The sequence below is a fragment of the Rhodnius prolixus genome, unplaced genomic scaffold, assembly GCF_049639745.1.
Source record: "Rhodnius prolixus isolate KJV_2025 unplaced genomic scaffold, Rpr scaffold_7, whole genome shotgun sequence".
Taxonomy (NCBI): Eukaryota; Metazoa; Arthropoda; class Insecta; order Hemiptera; family Reduviidae; genus Rhodnius; species Rhodnius prolixus.
This window is the reverse complement of record NW_027411582.1, coordinates 4,598,512-4,609,726: the sequence shown is the minus strand read 5'-3', so window position 1 is coordinate 4,609,726 and position 11,215 is coordinate 4,598,512. Positions and strand designations below refer to the sequence as shown.

At 34.7% G+C, this 11,215-nt stretch overlaps 1 protein-coding gene across 13 annotated transcripts in view; it reads left to right on the top strand.

Moving 5' to 3' along the window:
* Positions 1-11,215, top strand: part of LOC141446788 (uncharacterized) — a 47,769-nt gene that overhangs the window by 16,876 nt on the left and 19,678 nt on the right. For 2 of the 13 annotated variants that reach the window (XM_074113563.1, XM_074113564.1), the window contains exons 1-6: positions 2,083-2,208; positions 6,574-6,857; positions 7,368-7,529; positions 8,240-8,395; positions 10,673-10,730; positions 10,828-10,990. In XM_074113563.1, the coding sequence (XP_073969664.1) occupies positions 6,771-6,857; positions 7,368-7,529; positions 8,240-8,395; positions 10,673-10,730; positions 10,828-10,871 (507 nt within the window). In that variant the 5' untranslated portion in view covers positions 2,083-2,208; positions 6,574-6,770 and the 3' untranslated portion in view covers positions 10,872-10,990. The other 11 variants (XM_074113561.1, XM_074113562.1, XM_074113560.1 and 8 more) reach the window with 11 other exon arrangements.

Here is an 11,215-nt window from a genome sequence, read left to right as displayed (position 1 = left end):
CTTCCTGGAATAGCTCAGTGGATTGCGTATGTTGGATCCTGAGTTTGAATCCAGCTGCTGGATATTAGATTTCTCTTCCTAGGAGCTTCTTACACCTCACACTCTACTGGTAATGAACAGTATCCAGAGAACACTTTCCGGAGGCCGGACCAATGACCTCAGCTGATGACGCGTCATAAATTAAAAACAAAACGTAATATTTATATTCACACTTTCATTGATATTAAACTATTGCGGTCATGTCAAATTTTCTATTTCGAGAGTTTGTATCGGAAATACCAACATTTTATCTCTGCGGCCGGAAACGGGGTTTTTAGGAAATATGTACTCAATCGTGAAATTATTTCGTATAGTTGTGCAAAAACGAAAAACCGCGTAAAAACTGAATTTCCACAATTTGATATTGCAATATTTCCTGCTTACATGTTGAGAGAAAATTTAGCGATGAGAAATACGACGTTCAAATAAGTAGCAAAATTATTCACATTATCGCTATAATGTTGAATCTGATACAGAAATCTCGTACAATATTTTTAGGTAATGAAAAGGAAATGAAAAAAAAAATCGATAATCATCTTTTTTGATGTAACGGACGCTTCCCAAGGACTTTATCTATTCTAGCTCTCACACAAAACTGCATTTCCGCAACATTCTGAACTAACAGTGTGCCATCATCATACTGTCAGTTTGACTAAGGAAGCGAAATGAAAACGCCAGGGAGACATACGCAGATTATAGTTTCACTTTTATTGCTTTCATTAATTTGGAATGCAGAGAAATGTCAGTAAGTAGAATTAAATAATTCACTGTCACCTTTTCGAACTTCTGTCACGTAGGGAAGCGATTTCAATCATGAACTTATTTTGTATTTTAAGTTTATTTGAAATTCATAATTTAAGATGTATTGCTGTGGTACTGGGTTCGATTCCAAGGCTAGAATTAGCGTTTTATTTATTTTTTTTTAGTTAATATGAGTAATTTGTAGAATAAAGTAGGTTTGCTTGGCGCCTCCGTCTAGGTGGCCCCTAAGTTGGTTGATAAGCGTGAAGCCTGCGTGAACACAATAGTATTACTTCTTCTTTATTATTTGTACTAAACTTATTCAACTTATTGAAATCTTGATTTTGCCAGGGTAAATGGATGGCTTCGAAATCTTAATTTTGAAGTTTTAACGATACATTGTGAATTATTGAAAGAGAAAATTGTAGAAACATCTATCAAAGAAAAATAGACTAACATGATTTTCTTTGCAGGGCCCTTCTATGAATATATTAAAGAAGATTGAGCAATGTGACTCGACAGAAGGTCATGCTATAAAGCTAGACAAGTATTGCATAAACAGATACAATCAAACCGTTTATACCTACGACGGCATCATGGAACTCCAGACAGAATTGACGAACGAGGACTCAGAAGTGGGTATTTTGGAAATGTAATTACTAATCAATGTGTAAAACATTAACAAGATCTAAAAACCAATAATTACTCTTACACATTGTATGAGGAATTATTGCAATCGATAAAAATTTTAGATTATGAAATTTTCTTTAGAAAAACAATTTTGAGGGAAAGCAGTTTATATTTTCGTTTTAGAAAAAGTATTGCAATTGATCACTAGTTTTCTCTATTATGAGGTCCTCTGAGTCCAAAAAAGGGATAAGTCTCTGTGTGCTTCTGTGAACCATGAAAGAGGCTCCTGTGATTTTATTCCAAAAGATAGTTATTAGTCATTAATGACTAATTCAGTTTCCCTGGTAACTGACGCCAAACTCTCTCGTTACTATCCGACAATGTATCATTACCATTCTCTTCACCATGAGAGAAACTACTTCTCAGGGAATCTTGATAATGATTAGTGAAGGTATGAGGGGACTGTGACCCCTCTCTTCCGTTATCAGTTGCTATCCCACTCTACACAATGCAAATTATTAATGTTAACTCACTTTTAGGTAAAATTTCTATGTTTCTAGAAAATCTAATCAAGTAAATTTCAGTTGATTTTCTCGTTCTATACAGTCTTTTACATTAATATATTAATTTTTATTTATTGAGGTAAATATCATGGTGGAAACGTGGGTTAGTGGAGGCTGGAAACGTACTTTGCAGAAGAGAATGGAGCATATATGTTCTACATTTGAAAAATATACACCAAATTATATCCAATCTATTATGAAACAAGCAAACGTAACTAGTTGTCCAATACCTGCGGTAAGTAAATTGCTTTTCTTTTTTTTGTTTATTTTTGGAAATAAATATCGAGCATCACTGACCTAATCATATTTCCAACTTTCCGCTATTCCTGCAGCATGACTGAATGAATACTTCCGTAGCTGAAGATCTTCGAGCATGTTATAATTTCCTGTCACCTTCCATGAGCACTCGAATAGCATCGAGAATTTGCCATTGGGTAGCTGGTGAAAAGTGCTCTTTCCTAAACTCGAGTAGTGTTGAGTAGACGTCGATGAATCTGAGATACCACATTAAATCACTTGTTCCAACGGCGAGAAGCATCTTCCTTTCGTTTAAACTTTACCTATCGTCGGAAGGTCGTAATGTCTACGTTTCAAGCTTCCTTTATGTCGGGGGGGGGGGGGGTAGCGACTGAGGCGCGGGCTGGTGGAGCGAGATTGAAGAGGGGAGGTTATGTTTTACGACTTACATATGTGTAACGTAGTGTGTATTATTATAAATAAATTGTGATGTTTGGTTATTATCCAGTTTAAATTATTGTACAACCCGCTGTACAAATTACACTTATTTCGCGCATCCAATGAGCACGGAAAATTCATTTTATCCATTTCAGCGTTATGATGCTATTTTTAAGTTAATTAGTATTATTAATCAATAACAATTATTTTCAGGGCATTTACGAATTTAAAAATTTAGTGACCAACGTGGACATTACAATTCCAATTCCTTACGGACTGTACAGAAGTCAAATGGATTTATTTAAAAACGGAACACTTATTTTCTGTATTAGAAGTATTCTCGACGTTGTACCGTTGGATTAAAAAATACTAAACAGTCTAATTTTGAGAGATAAAATATATATCCTAAATCCTAACATATATATTAATGTATATAAATATATATATAATTTTAATTCCTGAGTAGAAATATTTCAGAGCGATATTACTTCATTTCCTATGCTGTCCTGTTTGTTTTCTTCATAACAGTTACAATTTTTGAGTACAAACGATGAACTTTCGGGTATCATGGGTACAATCGATTGGTAAAAAGAAATTTTTAAAAATCACAAAAAAAAGTGGCTTGTCTGATTTAACCAGGTGAATACTTGTCAATTCAACAGCTCGATGATCGATGAAACAGTGCATATCATTAAAAATAATCTGGCTAAAGGAAGGGGAGAAGGAAAAATTTATGGATCTATAGGTTTGTGATTTAAAGTGGTAAAATAACTTCCTGGAATAGCTCAGTGGATTGCGTATGTTGGATCCTGGGTTTGAATCCAGCTGCTGGATATTAGATTTCACTTCCTAGGAGCTTCTTACAGTTCACACTCTACTGGTAATGAACAGTAACCAGAGAACACTTTCCGGAGGCCGGACCAATGACCTCAGCTGATGACGCGTCTTAAATTAAAAACAAAACGTAATATTTATATTTACACTTTCGTTGATATTAAACTATTGCGGTCATGTCAAATTTTCTATTTCGAGAGTTTGTATCGGAAATACCAACATTTTATCTCTGCGGCCGGAAACGGGGTTTTTAGGAAATATGTTCTCAATCGTGAAATTATTTCGTATAGTTTCTCAAAAACGAAAGATTGGTTATTAAGGACGTTTGGCGCACAAAATCCTTTCAAGAAACTTTTATTACGCAGATTACAGCAAGAGAATGTCATGTGAGTGTTTCTAGCACATTTATTTCCGGTAGCCTGCAGAGGATCTAAGGGCTTAGATAAGAAAAGTGTGATGTCAATTAGGATATCCCAGGTGAACATCACAAGTACACTCATCCAACACCCTCATTATTCTTGCTGGAGTGGCTAGAGATATAGTGCGATAAAACTGTGTTCATGAACCCACAGAAGTTAATGAACTTTAGCTCACCATATTGACACCCACTTACATAGAGATAATCGTAGCGCGATTATTTATATGGATACACTGTGTCATGATAACTCCCATTGTTATACAGTAAAACCCCTAAGAGAGGACGTTTTAATCCTCTGCCAATAAGTTTTTACAGATACCAGGTACAGTAGGAAAATGTAACCTCACAGCAATGTTTTGGGAAAGCAAAGGTCATCCTTTACAAGCGCATCCTTTTTTTATGTAGAAATATCCTTTTCTTTAATTAGAGGACATTAAAAGGGACCGCGTAAAAACTGAATTTTGACAATTTGATATTGCAATCATTCCTTCTTACAAAGAAGAGAAAATTTAGCGATGAGAAATACGACGTTCAAATAAGTTGCCAAATTATTTACATTATTGTTATAATTTTAAATCATACGCAGTAATCTCAGTACTATATTTTCACATAATGAAAAGGAAATATAAAAAAGATCGATAATAATCTTTTTTGTTATAACGTACGCTTCCCAAGGTCTGACTGCATATCGTCTATTCTAGCTGTCATACAAAACTGCATTTCCGCAACATTCAGAATTACCAGTCTGTAATTATCAAATTGTCAGTCTCTCAAAGGAAGCGAAATGAAAACGCCAGGGAAAAATACGCAGATTATAGTTTCATTTTTAATGCTATCATTAATTTGTAATTTGGAATGCAGAGAAATGTCAGTAAGTAGAATTAAATAATTCAGTGTCACCTTTCCGAACTTCTGTCATGAAGGGAACTAATTGCAAAGGCGAACTTATTTTCTATTTTAAGTTTATTTCAAATTCATAATTTAAGATGTGTTGCTGTGGTACTTGGTTCGATTCCCGGGCTAGACTTCGCGTTTTATTTAATTTTTTTTAATTAATATGAGTAATTTATAGAATAAGGTAGGTTTGCTAGGCGCCACCGTCGATTTGACCTCTATTTTGTTTGTTAAGCGTGAAGCCTGCGTGAACAAAATAGGCATTACTTCTTCATTTTCATCTGTATTGAAGCTCAATAAGATTTCGAATTTTTAACTTTACATTGTGAATTATTGAAAGAGAAGTTGTAGAAACAACAAATAGACTAATATGATTTTAATTACAGGGCCGTTCTATGAATATATTAAAGAAGATTGAGAAATGTGACTCGGCAGAAGGCCACGCTGTAAAGGTTGACAAGTATCGCATAAACAGGTACAATAGAACCGATTATACCTACGACGGCAACATTGAACTCCAGACAGAATTGAGGGACGAGGACACAGAAGTGGGTATTCTGGAATTGTAATTACTAATCGATGTGTAAAACATTAACAAGATCTAAAAAACGATGACCCAATACTTTCTCTTACACATTGTATGAGGAAATATTGCAATCGATAAAAATTTTGCTACTTTTCCGTTAGCCGGGCGCAAGCGAAAAACAGTATTGGGTAAAACTGTTTTCTTTACAATTCATTAATATTTGTTTATAGTTGAACTTGTTTTGCTTACTATTAATTAGTATTTGTTTATAGTTGAACGTTTTCAACTTTTTTCCGTTGACTTGGCTCGCGTTTGGTTCACAATTGGCGACATTTGCGCCCGGCTAACGGAAAAGTACCAAAATTTTCAATGGAAAAACACTTTTGAGGTAAAGTAGATTATATTTTCACTTAATAGAAAGTATTGCAATTGTGTATAAATTTTGGTCACTAGTTTTCTCTATTATGAGGTCCTCTGAGTCCAAAAAAAGGGATAAGTCCCTGTGTGCTTCTGAGAACCTTGAAAGGGGTTCCTGTGATTTTATTCCAAAAGATAGATATTAGTCATTAAGGACTAATTCAGTTTCCCTGGTAACTGACACCAAACTCACACGTTACTATCCGACAATGTATCATTACCATTCTCTTCACCGTGAAACTACTAATGTTTTGTTTTTAATTTAAGACACGTCATCAGCTGAGGCCCTTGGCGCCGAGTTTTTTTCAGAGCACTGCCGCCCTCCGGAAAGTGTTCTCTTGTTACTGTTCATTACCAGTAGAGATTGAGCTGTAAGAAGCTCCTAGGAAGTGAAATCTATTATCCAGCAGTTGGATTCAAACCCAGGATCGGTGCCAATGACCTCAGCTGATGACGCGTCTTAAATTAAAAACAAAACGTAATATTTATATTCACACTTTCATCGATATTAAACTTTTGCGGTCATGTCAAATTTTCTATTTCGAGAGTTTGTATAGGAAATACCAACATTTTATCTCTGCGGCCGGAAACGGGGTTTTTAGGAAATATGTACTCAATCGTAAAATTATTTTGTATAGTTGCGCAAAAATGAAAGATTGGTTATTAAGGACTTCTTAATGTGAGGACGTTAAAAGGGACCGCGTGAATTTTGACAATTCGATATTGCAATATTTCCTTTTTATATGTTGAGAGAAAATTTAGCGATGAGAAATACGGCGTTCAAATAAGTTTGAAAAATTATTTACATCATGGTTATAATGTTAAATCTGTTACAGGAATCTCGGTACAATATTTGAACATAATGAAAAGGAAGTAAAAAAGGATCGATAATCATCTTTTTTAATATAACAGACGCTTGCCAAGGTCTGACTGCATATCGTCTATTCTAGCTATCACTCAAAACTGCATTTCCGCAACATTCTGAACTACCAGTGTGCCATTATCATATTGTCAGTGTCACTTAGGAAGCGAAATGAATACGCCAGGGAAAAATACGCAGAATATAGTTTCATTTTTATTGCTTGCATTGATTTGGAATTTGGAATGCAGAAAAATGTCAGTAAGTACAATTAAATAATTCAGTGTCACCTTACCGAACTTCTGTCACGTAGGGAACTAATTGCAAAGGTGAACTTATTTTCTATTTTAAGTTCTTTTTACCAAAAATGTTTCTTTATTTACTGGCTTGTTCAACATAATTTATTTGAAATTCATAATTTAAGATGTATTGCTGTGGTACTGGGTTCGATTCCCGGGCTAGACTTCGCGTTTTATTTTATTTATTTTTAATTAATTTGGCTAATTTATAGAATAAAGTAGGTTTGCTAGGCGCTTCCGTCTATGTGACCCCTAAGTTGGTTGTTAAGCGTGAAGCCTGCGTGAACACAATAGGCATTACTCCTTCTTTTTCATCTGTACTGAAGCATTCAACTTATCGAAATCTTGATTTCGCCAGGGAAAATGGATGGCTTGATTTCGAAGTTTTAACGATACACTGGTGAATTATTGAAAGCGAAAATTGTAGAAACAACCATCAAAGAAAAATAGACTAATATGATTTTCTTTGCAGGGCCCTTCTACGAATGTATTAAAGAAGATTGAGAAATGTGACTCGACCGAAGGCCATACTATAAAGATTGACAATTATCGTTATAACAGATACAATAGAACAGTTTATACCTACAACGGCAACATTGAACTCCAGGCAGATTTGAGGGACGAGGACACAGATGTGGGTATTTTGGAATTGTAATTAGTAATCGATGTGTAAAACATTAAGAATACCAACAAACCATGACCCAATACTTTCTCTTATACATTCTATGAGGAAATATTGCAATCGATGAAAATTTTCGATTATGAATTTTTCACTAGAAAAACACTTTTGAGGTGAAGCAGATTTATATTTTGGCTTTAGAAAAAGTAAACACCTCAAGAACTGCTAATTTGACCCTTAGTTTAGGGTTATCATTAGACCGACAGTTAAATCTGGCATGAAATCAATCAATCGAACTGCTAATTTTACTAATTCAGTTGATTAATTTTTGAGATGAACCTCGGGAAAAGCTCCTGTGACTTTATTCCAAAAGATCATTAATGTTTAATACAGTTTCTCTGGTAACTGACGCCAAACTCTTACTTTACTATCCGACAATGTATCATTACCATTCTCTTCACCATGAGAGAAACTACTTCTCAGGGAATCTTGATAATGATTAGTGAAGGAATGAGGGGACTCTGACCCCTCGCTTCCGCTATCAGTTGCTATCCCACTCTATACAATGCAAATTATTAATGTTAACTAACCTTTAGGAAAAATTTATAATTTTCTAGAAAACCTAATCAAGTAAATTTCAGTTAAAACGTTCGGTGGTTGTCAATATTAGATTTTTTCGTTCTATAGAATCTTCCACCTTAATGTATTAATTTTTATTTATTAAGATGAATATCATGGCGGAAAAGTGGGGTAATGGAGGCTGGAAACGAAGTTTTTTTAGAAGATTTCCAAACGCATGTTCTACATTTGAAAAATTTACACCAAATTATTTCCAGTCTTTTATGAAACAAGGAAACTTAACTGGTTGTCCAGTACCAGCGGTGAGTAGATTTCTTTTTTGTTTATTATTGGAAATGACGGAGGAAATATTTATAAAAAATTTCCAAAGTACAAAGTACAGCTTTGATAGTAAGTTTATTTTAACTCATAAAATTATTGGCAATAACTCTTGGTGAATTACTATAATTAGCTGAATCAGTTAAAAAATGAGCAGTTTGGATTTTTGCCCCCGCGGGAAAGTTAGAGGGAAGCCAGCAAGTTTAGTGTAGGACGGAAACATCTTTAAGTCGACTTATCTACATCAAACTGAATAATTAACCACTGACGATGGATGAAAATAAGAAAATCCATATTATTGGATGCAATAAACATGGTGTAAAGAGGGATAAATCAGGGATATTATCCAGCATCACTGACCTATCCACATTTCCACCTTTCCACTATTCCTTCTGAACGACTGAATGAATACTTCCGTTGCTGAAGGTCTTCGAGCATGTTATAACTTCCTGTAACCTTCCATGAGCACTCGAATAGGATCGACAATTTGCCATCGGGTAGCTGGTGAAAAGTGCTCTTTCCTAAACTCGAATTGTGTTGAGTAGACGTCGGTGAATCTCAGATGTGTCATTAATTCACTTTATCTGCCGGTGAGAAGCATCTTTCTTCCGCTTAAACTTCACCTACCGCCGGAAGGTCGTACGTAATGTCACTGCGTTTCAAGCTTCCTTAAGAGTCTCGAACATTTCGCGCATCCAATGAGCACGAAAATTAAAAAATGCTCGTTTATATTTTATCCATTCCAGCATTATGGTTCCATAGTTGAGTTAATTATCATTATTAATCAATAAAAATCAATTATTTTCAGGGCCATTACGTATTTAAAGATTTAGTGATCAACGCGGACTTTACAATTCCAATTCTTTACGGACTGTTCAGAGCCCAATTGGATTTGATTAAGAACGGTACAGTTATTTTCTGTATTATAAGTATTATCGATGTTGTACCGTTGCATTAAAAAATACTAAATATTCTAATTTTGAGAGATAAAATATATATCCTAAATCCTAATATATATATTAATGTATAATGATAATGTAATAATAATTTAATTACCGAATAGAAATGTTCCGGAGCAATATTACTTCATTTCCTGTATTGGCCTCTTTTATTTTCTTTATAACTGTTACAGTGTTTGTGTACAAACGATGAACTTTCGGATATCATGGGTACAATCGATTGTTAAAAAGGCATCTTTAAGTATCACAAAAAAAAAAGTGGCTAGTCTGATTTGACCTGGTGAATTCAGCAGCACGATGATCGATGAAACTGTGCATATTATTAGAAGTAATCTGGTTAAAGGTGTAGAAGATGGAAAAATTTATGGATCTATAGATTTGTGATTTTTAATAAGATAGTACAGCTGGGGCATTACTTTTTAAAAGAATCAGTTTAGAGCTGTGCTTGAGGCTGGAACTGGGTAATATTCCCTTCAAAAAGTCATTTCAATGTTAATTTCAATGTAATGTTTGGTCTTAGCAGTCACTATTAACCAGTTAAGCGTGGAATTTAGTTTTAAAAAGTGAGCGGAATTAAAATCAGACAATGACGTAGAATGCAGGGCAAAACAACCAAATGTTTACAACGTCGTAATTGTCACTGCAAGCGACTTTTCCTACAATCTCTGGGCATGAGATTACAGAGCATTCTATGCATTTCAAAAACTTGCACCTCTTCTTCACGTATGCATCTAGTTAATTATGGACGCTAGAGCTTCTATAAGGAAGAAAAGAGCTTTAAATTCTGTGTAAAATGAAATCATGCTCTGAACCTCTATCGAAGATAAAAACGGCATTGCACAAGGGTTGAGAGCTTCTATTTGTGTGCGTAATTCCCCAATCTCTAATGCGGAGACCAAACATGTACCAACCGCTTGGTCATTTGGCTGCCACCCACCCACCGCTGTTCTATTGGGTAAGATAAAGGAGACATCCTACCAAATAATATTCTTATTGTATTTTATTAAAATTTCGAGTTTTTATAGTTAACGACAATTTTATATTTTTCACAACAAGTATACACGTCGACGAACCGTAATAGAGATTTGTTTTGACGTGAACACACGTCAAACACGCTTAACTGGTTAAATAGTTAATATAGGCCCTAGTTGGAAATAAATTTTCCTAAAAAGGCAGAATCACTGTTCTGAAGAGAAGTTTCAGGTCTCGGAGCATTTCTCTAGAATGACTCCTACGATTTTTTTTAAACCTCGTATTTATGTCACAAAACTGTGTAGCTTTTAATTGGATTATATTTTCTAGGTAAATATTTTTCGTAACTTCCAACTAAAGTGCAATATATCTTCTTATAAAATACAAGGTATGTTTAGAACCTAGAGAATTGTCTTAAGATAAAGTCGGATGATACCCAGCATGCTCAGTGTGCAGCAAAGCATCCGAAATCTTATTGTTGACAGGATGGAACTTGATCAACCAGTATGTCAATGAACTATTCAAGTAGAAAAATAATATACGAAAAATGGATCTAAGGCAATACCAGAAATGACTACATTAGGAAGGGGCCACCCGCCTAGATCGGACAGGTGTGACTAGTGGCTGTAGCTACGTGACTGACCATAGGTAATAAAGATTTAAACACATTCCTACCAAAACTCTGACCGTAACATATCGTAGATTTTTTTTGTATAATTGTTCGTAGATTCTTCAAATATTTCACGATTCCATTCTTCTTCTTCTTCGATATTTTGCTTTCCACTTTCTGCAGTCTCCTTTACTTTCTGTTAAGGAAGTAGTACTTTAATGTGGTAAATTTTTAAGTCTTTGCTTTTACGAGAAATTTCTTCT